The 16,942-nt window shown below is 45.1% G+C and overlaps 1 protein-coding gene across 1 annotated transcript in view; it reads left to right on the forward strand.

Moving 5' to 3' along the window:
- The first annotated feature begins 302 nt into the window (after nucleotides 1-302).
- The window catches only part of LOC140721507 (uncharacterized), a 78,524-nt gene continuing 61,884 nt past the window's right edge, over nucleotides 303-16,942 (forward strand). Inside the window, exon 1 of the mRNA XM_073036327.1 lies at nucleotides 303-834. Coding sequence (XP_072892428.1) covers nucleotides 786-834 — 49 coding nt within the window. The 5' untranslated portion in view covers nucleotides 303-785. The remainder of the gene's footprint in view (nucleotides 835-16,942) is intronic.

Consider the following 16,942-nt stretch of genomic DNA (forward strand, 5'->3'; position numbering starts at 1 on the left):
CCTTTTAACTTATTTTAACTAATAAGTAATTTTAACTTATCTTTTATTCTTTCTACTTCTAATATTTTTATCTGTGTACTTGTAATGCTACTGTGACACTGTAATTTCCTTTGGGATCAATAAACTATCTATCTATTACTTATTAAAAGTAAATAACGATAACAATTATTGTGCTTTTAATAAAAAATAATTGAATAATAAAATTAAAATCCAATTTTAATTTAGTTTATTTAAATTAACATTTCACACGGAGCTTTTGGATATTTTTAACCGCTGGAGGTCCGCTCCCATAGCCGGTTCCCGGAGTGAGGTCGGAATGCAGCGGGAACCTTAGGGTCACCGCCGCGGTTTCGGGGGTCAGAGAGCGCTGAGACCTGACACGCCGAGGTTTTCCTGGATTTTGACCTGATTTCCCTCGGCCACTGGGAAACATTGGCGCCCTTGCGAGCGCTGAAGGCGGAGTTCTCCCCTCCCTGCTAGCAGAGAGTTCCCACCCAGCGGAGCGCGCTCACTCCAGCCGCCTGCCTTTGGCAGGGTCCCAGCGACTATGTGTGATCGCTTCCTCCACGCCTTTAGATCCGACCTCTGGTCTTGCCGTCCACTCTCAGACACACGGCGCCCGGGACAAGCCCGGGGGCGAAACCAGACAACCGCGTCGTGATCTGGGAACCGGCCGCCGTTCGTCTTGGAGATTCGTTTGGATTTGTTTAGCCGGCATCCATATACTTTTCTCTCGGTTTCCTCGTGTGGGCGTTTCCGACCAGCTGGCGGTCTGCGGGAGAGGGATGGTGCACCTGTTGGCGATATTTCTGCTGATTCTCCCAAGTTCTGAAGGTGGGTAAACAGACCGGCGCAGATACTCACGTAGACACATGCCTGTCGCACACAAACGTAAAGGGATCCAAACACACGGGCAGATAAACACAAGAAGAAATAGGCTGGACGCGCACACGGGAAAGTTTGGAAACTTCACAATGGTCAACCGCACAATGGCGTTGCGTTTACGGGGTTGGCAGTGCTCAGTGTCGGGATCAGATCTGACGCTTTCACAGATGGTTTAATATTGTCACATGTACCGAGAAACCGTGAACACGTTGATTTCGTGTGTCATGCTCGTCAATGCATTGAAGTAGTGCAAGGGAAAACAGTAACAGAATGCGGAATCACAGAGGGCGTTGCGCAGGCAGAGAGTAACGATTCACGCCGGCGAAGTTGTCAGCAAACCGGTGCTCGAGCCCCAAGAGCGAGAGGCGGCAGAAAGCGCGCCCCTGTTTCCACTTTATTCACAGAGCAAGACTGACCCGGTGGGATCCACATTATTGGCCGTTAGGGACTGAGAGGAGAAGTAAGTTCACGGGAGAGTTTTAAACAGAACAGAAAATGTTGGATACACAGCAGGTCATCCAGCTCCTGTGGAGAAGGGATCAGGGTCAACTTTCAGTTACTATTGTCCTACTAGACTGTAATGTAATCGGTAGACCCTGGTTAATATTACTATTAATAGTTTGGGTAAAGAGCCTGAATTAGAACTGAGAGTAAGTGGGAGACCCGGAGAGAGTGTCCTTACCAGCTGCGACACTGTTTGGTACGGGGGATTGCAAGGCATCTGACCGCAACTCCCTGCGAGGGACTGTGAGGGCTGCTGAGAGGGTCATCGGGCCTCTCTTCCACCCATTCAAGATATTTATGCAGGGCTCTTAGCATTGTCAAGAATCCCGCCCCCCACCCATCCCACAATCTTTTTTACCGCCTGAAATCAAGCAGGAGGTACTGTAGCATTAGGACAAGGACTGTTAGGATGAGAAACAGTTTCTTCCCCCAGGCTGTGAGACTACTGAACTCCCTGACAACAGCCATGTAAATTTTATGAAGGGCCAGTGGCGTTTACGCGTTTACTGTCTATTTTTTCACTTGTGACCTAAATTAACCTTATGCTAAATGTTAATCATCCAGAATATATTTTACTAATTGTTAATTCATTTGTGGTAATATTTATGTTTTGTGTGTCAGTTCTTCGCATTGTGTTGTGCAGCTTGGTCCGGAGGAACATTGTTTCTTTGGCAGTGTTCAGGGTTGAGTGACAAGAAACCTTGAACGTGAGCTTGAACTTGAGATCAGGCAGTTACTGTGGAGGCAAAGGCATAGCCAGTGTTTTGGGATAATATGGCATGTCAGGGCTGAGAGAACCCAACCATCATTGTATGATTTACTGAGTGTTTAGCACAGGGGATCCCAACCCATAGGCATCAGACCCCTTACTTAATTGGTCTATGGCATAAAAAAGGTTGGAAATCAGTGTTCCAGCAGGTTGCTTTGTTTTCTTGACTCTTAACAGTTCTTTGTTAATGTTGCAGTGGAGCTAGGGGACACACATGGTGGGCAAGAAATACCAGCCTTGTCAGCACTCTCCATATTTTGTAAGGGGATAAAGAAAAATGCTTTCACCATTTCAGTGTTCAGTCCAAAGATGGAGGCTTTGATACCTATGAATCTGAGTCCCAGGCCAAGGACTGGAGGTCAAGAGGTGACCTGTCCAGGGCAAAGGACCGGAGCCCTATCTCTATGCGTGTGAGTGGGTGGTAGGTTGGCGAAGGGGCTTGTTTTGCTGTTGTTGTCTTACTTTCTTTTGTTGTTGCTGCCTGTGTTGTTCTGCCAAACATTATGGCTATTTTAGTTTGGTGCCGTACAGTGTGGTGACTCTTGTGGGCTGCCCTCAGCATATCCTTTGGTGCATCAGGTGTCAATGTAAATGATGCATTTCACAGTACGTTTTGAAGTACGTATGATAAATTAATGAATCTAAAGCGGAATGTTGTCAGCTGGGAATAGTGGCTGCTAGTTTCCACATGGCAAGATTCCACGAGAAGTAGTGCGGACATGAGACGGTGATTTCTTGGTGATGTCAACAGGGGGATAAACCCCAGGCAGGACTATGTCTTCACATACCTTCTCAAAGCATATCAGGACCCCTCGGTAACAACTCTTATCCACAGTTGGTTTGGACTGGAACATTATCCCTCAGCTCTGAACCCCATTCTCCCCAGTTCTACAGAGCATCTCAGCCAAGAATTTGGAAGAATCAATTTGGCCTTCCCCCCAATTGCACAACACCCTCCCAATCACAAACCCCCCTCTTCTCTTCCTGGCCTTTCATCTCAGAGGTCAGTGTGTCTTATTTGAGTACAGCTCAGAATCAGAATCAAATCTATTATCATTGGCATGTATGACAGGAAATTTGTACTGTCTAAATGCATAAATTTGCTATAAATTACAAAATACATAAGGAGTACAGGAGAAGGAACATCAAGGTAGCTTTCCTGAGTTCATGGAATGCTCAGAAATCTGATGAAAGAGGGGAGGAAACTGTTCTTGAATCCTCGAGTGTGGGTTTTCAGGCTCCTGTATCTCTTCCCTGATGGTAGTAAGGAGAAGAGGCTTCATCCCACATGGTGAGAGTCCTTGGCAATGGTTGTGTTTATAATGTGGTTCAGTGCAACCAGCCAGAATGATCTCCACCAAAATCAGAAAGTGAATCGGGTTTATCGTCATCGACGTACTGTGTGTCATTAAACTGGTTGTTCTGTGGCAGCAGTGCAGTGTGAAACATAAAAATTACCATGTTACAATAAAGAAACAGGGCAAAAGAGGAAGAGTGAGGTGGTGTTCATGGATCCATAGACACTTCAGGATCTTGACAGCAGAGACAAAGAAACTGCTCTTGAATCATTAAATATCGATCTCCGGGCTCCTGCACCTCCTCCCTGATGGAGGAGAGGGCATGAACCGGATAGTGATCCTCCTTAGTGATGGATGCTGCCTTCCTGAGTTGCTGCTTCTTAAAGCTGGTTTCAAAGGTAAAACATGAGATCAGACAGCTGATCCTATCAGCTGGCTGCGATTCCCTGTACAGACGGAAAGATGCTCTGTTTGTGTTATTTTCAACAACGGAAAGGTTAAGCGAAGCTCTGTCTTTGGTTAGAGGATGGCAGTTCCCCAAGGAATGAACACAACAAACTCTAAAGGAGCTGAACTCCTTCCCCCCGAACTCAGAGCTGCTTTGGAGATGGAGAACACAGTACAACTTCAGAGACTAGGGCAATCTTTGACAATCTTCTAAAGACAGCCTTTGATTTTGTTTTACTTTAGAACCTGCAACTTTTTGTCAGTTCGAGGGGGTCAAAAGAAAGGTGGAGTGCTCTGTTATAGAAGATGATGGGATCCTCTGACCCAGTGTTGTACAGGGAAGGATGGTGGTCTGGAGTTCTTAGAGGAGATTAAGGATGGTCATCAGGAAAGAGAATAGAGAGATGAAGGAACAGAGTAAGGAAGAGGTGCAGTCATGTTAGACTCCAAATACCTGACTAACATGTTGCAGAATGCATGCACAAGCCAGCTAGCACCAGTGTAGAGTACATAGGTGGATCTTGTAGATGGTCCTGTGGTGAAGGTAGGTGGCCAATTATCCAAATGCCTTAGCAGTAAGTTCTGGTGAAGGCCTCAGTTAAGTAGCTGGCTTGGGTTCATGAGCAGGATTGACCATGTACATGCGAAAAGATAAATGAGAGAGTAGCAGGGCAGGCAGGTGGGGCATTTTCCCCTGGCTAAGGAGGCTGGAACCAAGGGTCACACTCTCAGAGTAGGGGATTTAGAATTGAGATAGGGAGCAAGTAGAGTGTAGAGACACTGTCTCTCAGTTCAAAGATTATTAAAGGAATCAGGGGGAGAGACCAGGACAATGGGGTTGGAAATTAAGATCGGCCATTATGAATCACAGGACAGGCTGGAGGGGCTGAGTGGCCTCTTACTAATTCCTGCACTGTGATGAAGCCTGAGCCTCCTCCCCCGAGTGAGTAGGGAGAAATGATGGTGATCTAAGCATTAAAGGTCCTGGTATTTACTATTCTCTGACAGGCTGGGATAACAGCTGCTGCCACAACATAATGGGCATTCTCTAGCGATCCGTGAATGTTTGTCTGGGATAAGGCTCGCAGGATGGGCTGCGGTCTTTACTCACTTCCTCCTCTTATTCTTATTTTGCTTGGCAAATTCAGTCACACATCCTCCAGCAGCCTAAGCCTGAAACAAAAACAGCCGGGATAGTGTTTGTTCTGGGAATCTAATCAGGAAGTGTTTCAATTAATGGGGAGTTCTTTTGTGTGGGGCCGGGCTGTGGAGAATCTTACCAATGACGTTTGGAGGCCACCAACTCTGAGAAAGACCAAATGAAAGCGAAGGCTCAAGAGATGCCTGAGCACTGGTTGCATGCACAGGAAGTCTGACATGGATTGGAAGAGGCTAAAACAATAGGGACCCTTCAGCCACTCTCTGTGCACCACCCTATGAGCTTGGACCTTCAGCCTCCTGGTCCCAACCTCTGAACCCCCTTCCATTCACCCTCCTTCCTTCCTCCTCTTCCTTAAAACTCTTCCCTTTGACTGATCCAGGCTCGCTACCTAATAATCTGCACCATTGTTTTAAATGCCTGTAGTCTTTTCTGCTATCAAAGGCTCCAAGGAGTTCCTGTTGCAATTGAGAAGTGCAGAAGTTTGTAAAAGAAACGAATAAGTGAATGAATAAATATTTAATATTATAGATAAAATAAAAGAATAACAGCCTGGGTCTCAAAATGAACAAGACACAAGAGGTGAGTGAGAACTTTGGGAAGGCACAGCTTGACCACTCTCCATTACACATCAACAACTCTACTGTGGAGAGAGTGAAGAGCACAAAGTTCCTTGGTGTGTACATGATGGATGATCTAACCTGGACCCACAACACTTCCTCACTAGTCAAGAAGGCAGAGCAATGCCTACATTTCTCTGAGGAAGCTGAGGCATGCAAAGCTCCCCACCCTCATTCTAGCAACTTTCTACAGGAGCAACATTGAGAATGTCCTAGTTGTGGTACAGGGGCCGCAAAGCATCAGACCACATGACCCAACAGAGAACATTTAAAACTAATGAGACAATCACTGGGGGTCTCAATCCCCCACGATTGTGACATTTACCAGGAGAGAGGCAGAAGAAAGGAAATTATAGGCCAGTTAGTCTGACCTCAGTGGTTGCGAAGATGTTGGAGTCAATTACTAAGGATGTGGTTTCAGGGTACTTAGAGGCACATGATAAAATAGGCTATGGTCAGCAGAGTTTCCTCAAGGTAAAAACTTCCCTGACAAATCACTTGGAATTCTTTGAAGAAACAACAAGCACAATAGACAAAGGAGAATTGATTGATGTTGTATACTTGGATTTTCAGAAGGCCTTTGACATGGTGCCACATATGAAGCTGCTTAGCAAGTTAAGTACACATGGTAATACAGGAAAGATACTAGCATGGATAAAACAGTGGCTTATTGGCAAGAGGCAAAGAATGGGAATAAAGGGAGCTTTTTTCCGGCTGACTACCAGTGATTGGAAGTGTTCCACAGGGGTCTGCATTGTGGGGCTGCTTCTTTTTATGTCAATGACTTGGAAGATAGAATTGATGGCATTGCTGTAAAGTTTGTGGATGATACAAAGATGGGTGGAGGGGCAGGTAGCTCTGAGGAAATAGAGAGAGACTATAGGACTTAGACAGATTAGGAGAATGGGCAAAGAAGTGGTAAATGGAATACAGTGTTGGGAAATGTATGCTCGTGTACTTTGTTAGAAGCAATAAAAGTGTAGACTATTTTAAAATTCAAAATTCAAAAATGTGAGGTGCAACGGGACTTGGGAGTCCTTGTGCAAAATTCACTAAAGGTTAATTTGCAGGTCTGGTTGGTGGGAGGAAGGTAAATGTGCTGTTAGCATTCATTTCAAGAGGACTAGAATATAAAAGCAAGGATGTAATGTTGAGGCTTTAGAAAGCACTGGTGAGGCCTCACTTGGACAGTTATGAACGGCTTTGGGCCCCTTATCTTAGAAAGGACGTGCTGACACTGGAGAGGGTTCAAAGGAGGTTCGCAAAAGTGATTCCAGAATTGAGCAGCTTGTCATTCGAAGAGTGCTTGATCTGGGCCTGTAATCACTGGAACTCAGAAGAATGAAGGGTGACCTAATTGAAACATATGGAGTGTTGAATGGCCTCAGAAGAGTGGATGAGGAGAAGATGTTTCCTGTGGTAGGGATGGCTAAGGCCAGAGGACACAGCCCCAGAGTAGAAGGGCATCCTTTTAGAGTGGAGATGTCAATGAATTTCTTTAGTGGTGAATCTCTGGAGGCCAAGTCTTTATATATATTTAAAGCAGAGGTTGATAGATTTTTGAGGCTAGGGCATGTAGAGATACAGGGAGAAGGCAAGAGGTTGGGGCTGAGAAGGAAAATTGGCTCAGCCATGATGGAAGTGTGGAGTAGATTCGATGGGCCAAATGGCCTAATTCTACTCCTATACCTTATGGTGTTGTAGTTGTAGATGAAGGTCCCAAAGCATTGCTGAGGATCTCTACCACCCATCCCACAATCTCTTTGACCTGCTACCATCAGGAAGGAGATACAGAAGCATCAGGACTAGGACTGCCAGACTGGGTACAGCTTCCTCCCTCGGGCTGTGAGACTAATGAATACCCTGCCACCACTTGGGTCTCATCACCAGGTCAGGGAGCTGCTTACTGTATACAGTACTATGAACTGTTTACCTGTGCTGCATGCATTTTCAATGATATTTTATCAACTTACTTATGGTAATATTTGGTTTTATGAGCTGTGTGTGTTATATATTTTGTGGGTGCACCGGGATCCGGGAAAACGTTGTTTCATTTGGTTGTATATTTGTAGTCAGGTGACAATAAACTTGAATGCAGATGACAATTCAATACAGGTGACAATATATGCAGAGGTAGCAGCATCCGGTTGTGAATAGAAAGTGAAGGATCAGTATTCGGAAGAGATTCTGCAGATGCTGGAAATCTTGAGCAGCACGCACGAAGTGTGGAGGAACTCAGCAGGTCAGGCCGCACCTATGGAGGGAAATGAACAGCCGATGTTTCAGGCTGATACCCTTCTTCAGGGCTGGAAAGGAAGGGGATGAATCCAGAGAAAGAGGATGGGGGGGGGGGGGGGGAAGCTACCACATACAGGCTGTCAGGTGATAGCTGACAACTACTCACTTCAACACATCTCCATCCCCCTCACCTGGTATCACTTGCCAGCTTGTGACAACCTCCCATCCCTTCTTCCTACCTCCTTATCCGGCTTCTGCCTACTTCCTTTCCAGTCTGGATGGAGGGTCTTGGTCTGAAATGTTGACTGTTTATTTCCCTGCATTGATGCTGCCTGACCCCCTGAGTTCCTCCTGCATTTTGTGTCAGTCAACGGATCAATAGCCATTGATTGTTGAGGTTTCTTGGAATGCATGGAAGAGATGCAGGTGCTGCTGGAAAGGCCATTTCACTTATCTGAGCTGAAGAGTTCTGGGTTTGAGATCTTATCTGGTTAAGGGCAATATGAAAATAAGAATAAATCAAGATCTAAAATAAAAATAGAAGATGCCAGAGACCATTAGTGGGAGAGGTCACACCTATGGGACAGTAAGGGAAACAGAGTTAAGCTTTCGAATCGAAGACCCGGCAACACGTAGGCGATGCCATACTGTCATACAGCACAGGGCACCAGCACGACTCATCCATGACCAAAAGACCATTAGATACAGGAGCAGAACGATGCCATTTGGCCCAACGAGTCTGCTCCGCCATTTTACATGGGTGCTCTAATTTACCGCCACAATCTCCTGCCTGTGTCCCTTCATGCCCTGGCCAATCAAGATTCTATCGATCTCTGCCTTAAGTACACACAAAGACTTGGCCTCCACAGCTGCCTGTGACAAAGAGTTCCACAAATTCACCACGCTCCAGCGAAAGAAATTCCTACTCATTAAAGTTCTAAAAGGATGCCCCTCTATTCTGAGGCAGTGTCTTCTGTTCTTAGAATATCCCACATATCCTCTCCACATCCACTCTGTAAAGGCCTTTCACCATTTGATAGGTTTTAATGAAGTCATCACTCATTCTTCTCTATAGAATAGAGGCCCAGAGCCATCAAATGCTCTTCATATGACAAGTCGTTCCAATCCTGGAATCATTTTTGTAAACCTCTGTTGAACCCTCTCGAATTTCTAAGATAATGGGCCCAAAACTGCTCATGATACTCCGAGTGAGGCCTCGTCAGTGCTTTATAAAGTCTCAACACTACGTTCTTGCTTATATTCTAGACCTCTTGAAATGAATGCTAACATCACGTTTGCCTCCACTACACACTCAACCTGTAAATTAACCTTTAGTTAATCCTGCACAAGGACTCCCAAGTCCCTTTTGCATTTCAGTTTTTTGCATTTTCTCTTCATTTAGAAAACACTCAACCCTTTCATTTCTTCTTCCAAGACCGTACACTTCCCGACACTGTATTCCATCTGTCACTTCTTTGCCCATTCTCCCAATCTGTTTAAATCCTTCTGTAGCCTCTCTACTTCCTCAAAACTACCTGTCCCTCCACCTACCCTCATACCATCTGCAAACTTTACAGCAAAGCCATCAATTCCAGCATCCAAATCATTGGCCTATAATGTAAAAAGAATCAATCCCAACACAGACCCCTGAGAAACACCACTGTCACCGACAGCCAGTCAGAAAAGGCTCCCACTCTTTGCCTCCTGCCAGTCAGCCTCTGCTTTATCCATGCTAGAATCTTCCCTGTAATACCATGGGCTCGTAACTTATTAAGCAGCCTCATGTGTGATGCCTTGACAAAGGCCTTCTGAAAATCCAAGTGCACAACATCAGCTGATTCTCCTTTGTCTATCCTGCTTGTTATATCTTCAAAGAATTCCAACAAATTTGTCAGGCAAGATTTTCCCTTGGAAAAACTAAGCTGACTGTGGTCTATTTTATCGTGTGCCTCCAAGTACCCTGAGACCTCATCCTTAATCTTTGACTCCAACATCTTTCCACCCACTGAGGTCAAGCTAACTGGCCTATAGTTTCCTTTCCTCTGTTTCTCTCCTGCCTCTCTCCCTTGCTGGAGAGCGGAGTGCCATTTGCAAATTTGCTAGTCTTCTAGAACCATTCCAGAATCTAATGATATTTGAAAGTTCATTACTAATGCTTCCACGATCTCTTCACCCACCTCATTCCAATCTCTGTGGTGAATACTATCTGGTCCAGGTGACTTAGTCACCTTCGGACATTTCAGTTTCCCAAGAACCTTCTCTCTAGTCATGGTAACTTCACGCACTTCATGTCACCTGACACTTGGAGCTTCCATCATATTGCTAGTGTCTTCCACAGTGAACTAATTCTGTTTCCTTGTCCCCCATCGGCATCATTTTCCAGCAATCTGCTATCCACTGTCCCCTCTCTTTTACACCTTATGTATCTGAAGAAAAGTTTGGTATCCTTTTTAATATTATTGGCTAGCTTACTTTTGTATTCCATCTTTTTCTTCTTAATGACATTTTTAGTTGCCTTCTGTTGGTTTTTAAAAGCTTCCCAGTCCTCTAACTTGCCACTAATTTTTACTCTACTATATACATTTCCTGTGGCTTTTATGTTGACTTTGACTTCTCTTGTTAGCCACAGTTGTGTCATCTTTCCTTTAGAATACTTCTTCCTCTTTGGGATGTATATAGCCTGTGCCTTCCAAATTGCCTCCAGAAACTCCAACCATTGCTGCTCTGCTGTCATCCCTGCCAGTGTTTTTTACTCATTAATTCTGGCCAAAGGCCAAATCCTCTCGCATGCCTCTGTAATTCTCTTTAGTTCATTGTAATACTGATGAATCTGACTTTAGTTTCTCCTTCTCAAATTTCAGGGTGAATTTGATCATATTATGATTACTTGCCCCTCTGTTACCTCTAATCAATTCTGGTTTATTGCACAACACCCAATCCAGAATGGCTGATCCTCTGGTGGGCTCAACCGCAAGCTACTCTAAAATGCCATCTCATAGGCATCCTAGAAAATCCGCCGCTTGTAATTCAGCATCAACCTGATTTTTCCAATCAACCTGCATTTTGAAGACCCCGTGTCGATTGTAACCTTGCCCTTTTGGCGTGCATTTTCTATCTCCTGTTGTAATTTGTAGGCCACATCCTTACTACAGTTTGGGGGTCTGGGTCTTTTTACCCCTGCATTTCCTTAACGCTATCCATGATGATCCAACACCTTCTGACCCTGTGTCACCTCTTTCTAATGATTTGATTTCAGTTTGTTACCAACAGAACAACGCCACAATGTGTATCCTTGGACATTAAGCTCCCAGATATAACCATTCAGCTATGATTCAGAGATGCCTACAAAATCATGCGGTACCTGCCAATCTGCAAACGTGCTGCGAGTTCATCTACCTTCTTCCATATACTGCACATGTTCAGATGCAACACCTTCAGTCCTGTATTCACCCCTTTGATTTTGTCCACTTTTGCATTGCAAGTCATCCTGTTGACTGCAGTTTTGCCCTATCAACAGCCTCTCCTCGCTACACATTGCCTCTGCTTGTAAACCAACTACACCATCTTCGCCACTATTATCTGCCTTTCCTACGATACTTCTTGCATAGAAACATAGGCAGCTCAGGACACTAGTCGCACCATGCTCAAACTTTTGATTCCTAACTTTGTCTGAGATCTTACCAAAATCTGCCCTGACAACCTCTCCACTATCTCCTCTGGCACTCTGGTTCCCATCCCCCTGCAACTTTAGTTTAAACCCCACCGTGCAGCATTAACAAACATTACTGCCAGGATATTAGTCCCCCTCCATTCAAGTGCAAACTGTCTCTTCTGTACATGTCCCATCTTCCTTGAAAGAGAGCCCAATGATCCAAAAATCTTATGATCTCCCTCCTGCACCAACTTGCTTAGCGACATATTAAACTGTATAATCTTCCTAGTTCTAGCCTCACTAACATGTGGCACAGGTAGCAATACTGAGATGACAACCATAGAGGTCCTGCCCTTTAACTTAGCACCTAACTCCATGAACTCTCTAAGCAGAACCTCGTCAATCGTCCTACCCATGTTATTAATACCTACATGGACCATGATTTCTAGCTGCTCACCCTCCCTTTGAAGAACGCTGAGGACTTGATCCGACATGTCCCGGAGCCTGACATCCAGGAGGCAACATACCATCCAGGAATCTCGTTCTTGCCCACAGAGCCACGTGTTCGTTCTTGCAGCTAACGAATCCCCTACCACCACAGTGTGCCTCTTCTCCCCCCTAACCTTCTGAGTCAAAGAGGCAGACTCTGTGCCAGCGACTTGACCACTGTGACTTTCCTCTGTGAGGTTGTCCTCCCACCCCCAACAGTGTCCAAAATAATATACCTGTTGTTGAGGGGGATGACCACAGGGGCACTCTGCACTGCTCCTTAAACACTTCCCCCTTCATGATGTCACCCAGTTTCCTACTTCCTGCTCCTTGGGAGTAAATACCTCTCCATAGGTCTAATCTAACACTCCCAAAGCCTCCCGAATGATCTGGAGTTCATCCAGTTCCAGCTCCAGCTCCTCAATGCGGAATTTTAGAAGCCATAATTACTATGTTGCCCTTGACTCATCTTATTTGCCCACCTCAGAATCAGGATCAGGTTTAAAATCACTGGCATGTATTGTGAAATGTGTTGTTTTGCAGGAGTTATACAATGCTATCGATAATTAAAAAAACTCTGCATTACTGTAAGTATGTATATTTATAAAGTTAATTAAGAGAAAAAATAGTGAGGTAGTGTTTATGGGTTCAATATCCATTCAGAATTCTGATGGCAGAAGGGAGGAAGCTGTTCCTGAATCAATGAGTGTGTGCCTTCAGGCTCCTGTACCCACTTCCTAGACAGACAGACATTATTGCTTCCTAATGGTAGCAATAACATGAGGGCACGTCCTGGGTGATGGGGGTCCTTAAAAATGGATACCACCTTCTTGAGGCATTGCTCCTTGAAGATGTTGTGGATGCTGGGGAGGCCAGTGCCCATGATGGAGCTGACTGAGTTTTCCTCTTTCTGCAGCTTATTTCGATCCTGTGCAGTGGTCCCTCCATACCACACAGTGACGCAGCCAGTTAGAATGCTCTGCACGGTATATCTGCAGAAATTTGCAAGAATCTTTGATGGCCATACAAAATCTCCTCAAACTCCAAATGAAATATAACCACTATTGTGCCTTCTTTGTAACTAGATTGACATGCTGAGCCCAGGATAGATCCTCAGAGACATTGACACCCAGGAACTTGAAATTGCTCACCCTCTCCACTTCTGACCCCTCAATAAGGACTGGTGTGTGTTCCCTCATCTTATCCTTTTAGCAGTCCGTAATCAATTTGTCTTAGTGGCATTCAGTACAAGGTTGTTGCCATGACGCCAATCAACCAGCTGATCTATCGCACACCTCTACGCATTTCTCATCACCATCTGAAACTCTGCCAACAATACTTGTGTCATCAGCAAATTTATAGATGGTGTTTGAGCTGTGACCAGCCGTACGATCATGGATGTAGAGAGTAGAGCTGTGGTCTAAGCACACACCCTTGAGGTGTGCCAGTGTTGATTATCAGTAAGCTGGAGCTGTTACTTCTGATCCATATAGACCAGGCATGGGCAAACTACGGCCCGCGGGCCATATGCGGCCTGTTAAGCTTTTTAATCCGGCCCACAGAACTTGATGAAATTATATTAATAAACCTTGTTAACACCTCAGATCCATCCTGAGAATCGCCACAACAAAACTAAATCCAGACTTTGATGCGCTGGCTAAAAAGGGAGACCAACAACACTGTTCCCACTGAAATTAAAAATAAGTTTCTTCATTGTGTTATGTAAAAAATGCATTTGAAAATATTTTTTTCAATAAGCCTTACATGTCATTTCTGTTAAGTGATGGACATGAGTAGTGCGCAGGTGCACGTACGTTCTCAAAATAAAAAATGCGCTCCAGATCAAATAACGCGTTCCGCATACTGGCGCGCTGTCACTGTTCTGTCCTTGCGCTGGTCGTTGAGTTTTGGCACAGGGGACAATTGAATAAGAAGGAGCAGGACAAGTAGACCTGCATCTTCTACCGTTTTTGAAATAAAGACAGTCAGGAGGAGAGTGATGATGATAATATCTTGAAGGATAACAGAATTTTCAGTGCTTTAAAATAATAACTGTTACTATTTAAAAAAGCTGTATTTTATTCATTTAATTTTCAGTGTTTTAAAAGTCATTTCAATAAATAGCTAAATACCATGGGATTTCAAAGACAGATATTTTGTTGTAATGTAGTTGTTCATTTTCAATTGAAGTTAAAGCACATGTTTTCTACATATCCCATGATATTTTATTTTCTCTTATGAGGTGTATTACCAAAACACTCCGTCCATCTGCTCCTGGTCCGGCCCCCCTGTCAAATTTTAGAACCCTTTGTGGCCCACAAGTCAAAAAGTTTGCCCACCCCTGATATAGACTGTGGAAGTAGAATGTCCATTTGCAGAGGGCGGTACAGAGGCCTAGGTTTTAGAATCTTTTGATCAGAACTGTAGGATTGGTTGTGCTAAACATTGAGCCGTATGACCATTGGCCCATTGCCCTCCTGTCTATGTACTTACCTGAACGTCAACATGAGACAGTGAAATGATTCCTATTCCTCGTAGCCTGAGAAGATCTTTCTCTGCCTCCTTAATCCCTGCACCATTTAATTCTCTTCCCTGTTCTCGCCATCTGTAGTCAAGTGCATCAGTTTTATTTTTGTCTTGAGTTACAGCCTTTCCGGCCTAATGAGCCCATGCCGCCCAATTTGTGACCAACCCTACTAACCCCTACGTCTTTGGATGTGGGAGGAAACTGGAGCAACTGCAGGAAAGCCATACGGGCATCGGGAGAACACGCAATCTCCCTGCAGACAGCAGGGTCACTGGTACTATCATAGCATTATGCCAACTATTATGCTACCGTGCCACCCCAAAGGAATCCACTGTGTTAATTTTGATTGCTAACCGAGGCATCTTGCGACATGTTGTTGGATTATGGGTGCTTCCCTTTGTACAGTAGATGTTGTTATTGGGTGGGCAGACAGGCAGGCGTTTGAGAAGATGGCAAATATATAAACAGTCAGAGAGTTGGATGGAGACAGGGAAGTTGGGAAGAGGGGGAAAGGGCACAAGGGCAGGCGGGTGAATAGATGGGCAGATACTGCCTGATCATGTTACTGGCCTCGTTCCTTTCTGCAGTCTGGCCTCCTGGGTATGTTACAGAGACCTGTTGTCAGCAATATGTAACACAGCTTGAGAAGCGCAATCTGTGACCCAGTCCTCCTGCGTTCTATCCTCCTGTGCCTCCGAGTTCATGTGCACCTAACTTCCACAATAATTTCTTTTCTCTCACTTAATCAAACAGAGATGAAGACTCTACAATGGACAGTCAAAACTGCCCCATGCATCACTGGCCCCAGCCGACCCACCATCAAGGACATACAGTATATACAAAAAGCTGCTGGAAAAGGGCCAGTAACATCAGGAAGGACCCACCCTGCTTATGTACTGTTTGTCCCACTCCCACTGTTTCTCTTAGACCCATAGAGCACTACAGCAAAGAAGAAGTTCTGTGTGTTATTCGACCTAGTTCCATCAAGTCACAGCTGAACCATAGCCCTTCATACCCCTCAAATCCACGTACTTATTCAAACTTCTCTTAAATCTTGAAATTGGACCTTCATCCAACACTTCCACTGGCATCTCGTTCCACATTCACATCACCCTCAAAGTGAAGAAGTTCCCCCTCAGTACCTCCTCTAGTACTTCTGCCCTGAACAGTTCTGGGGAAGGTCTCCTCCTGAAATGCTGACCCTAGTTCTCCCTCTGTAGATGCTGCCTGACCACCTGTGTGTCTCCAGCATGTCCTGTTTGTATTATAGATGACTGTTGGAGCGGTGGGATTCCCCCTGCTCTGCGAGTTGGGGCAATTGGTCTGGGTGATGGGGGCCCCCATGAGGAAGGGCACACCACTGATAAGTCCATTCCAACTACAGTGGGTGAATGGTGGAAACTAGGATGGGGAGAAGGTGGTGTGGATGTAGGGGAAATACAGTGGGGTTAGTGTAAGTGGGTGCAAGATGGCCAGCATAGACTGGTGGGCCGAATGCCCAGTTTCTGTGAGGGCTGACGCAGAATAATCAAAGACTGCAACTCACAGAGGGTAAGGGAGCAGTGTGTTTCATCTTGCTCCCATATGGAGAGGTTAATGGGAACTGGAATAGGAATTGCTTTATTACTGTGAAAGGTTTGTCCTGCATACTGTTCATACAGATCTGATCATTACACAGTGCATCGAGGTAGAACAAGATAAAACAGTAACAGAATGCAGAATAAAGCGTAACAGCTACAGAGAAAGCACGGCACATGGAAGCAATAAAGTATAAGATAACGAGATAGATTGTGAGGTCAAGAGTCCATCTTATCATTCTAGGGGACTGTTCAATCGTCCAACAGAGAGATACAAGCTGTTCTTTAGCCTGCTTTCAACTTTTGTTTCTTCCCCTTGACCGGAGTGGGTGGGGTCCTTCGTTTTGCTGGATGCTCTGCTGAGGCAGTGAGAAGTACAGACAGTGTCCATGGAGGAGAGGCTGGTTTCTATGATATGCTGAGCTGCGTCCATAATTCTTCAATTTCTTGAAGTCCTGGGCAGTTGCCATATCAAACCAAGATGCATCCATACTGGATGATTTCTATGATGCATCAATAAAAATTGGTGAGGGGCAACGGGGCTGTGTCAAATTTCTTTAGCCCCCTGAGGGAGTGAGGTTACTTGGCCATAGCATCTACAAGGCTGGACCAGGAGAAGCCATAGGTGATGTTCACTCCTAGAAGTGAACATGACTGTGGAGAGGACAAAGTGGAACAAAGGTGACTGGGTGGTTAATGGTGGCCACCATCTTGGTGATGTGTAGTCCACGGGGGAAGAAGTTGTCTCATCAATAACTAGCTCAGGGTGGCAGGGAA

The sequence above is a fragment of the Hemitrygon akajei genome, chromosome 2, assembly GCF_048418815.1.
Source record: "Hemitrygon akajei chromosome 2, sHemAka1.3, whole genome shotgun sequence".
Classification (NCBI taxonomy): domain Eukaryota; kingdom Metazoa; phylum Chordata; class Chondrichthyes; order Myliobatiformes; family Dasyatidae; genus Hemitrygon; species Hemitrygon akajei.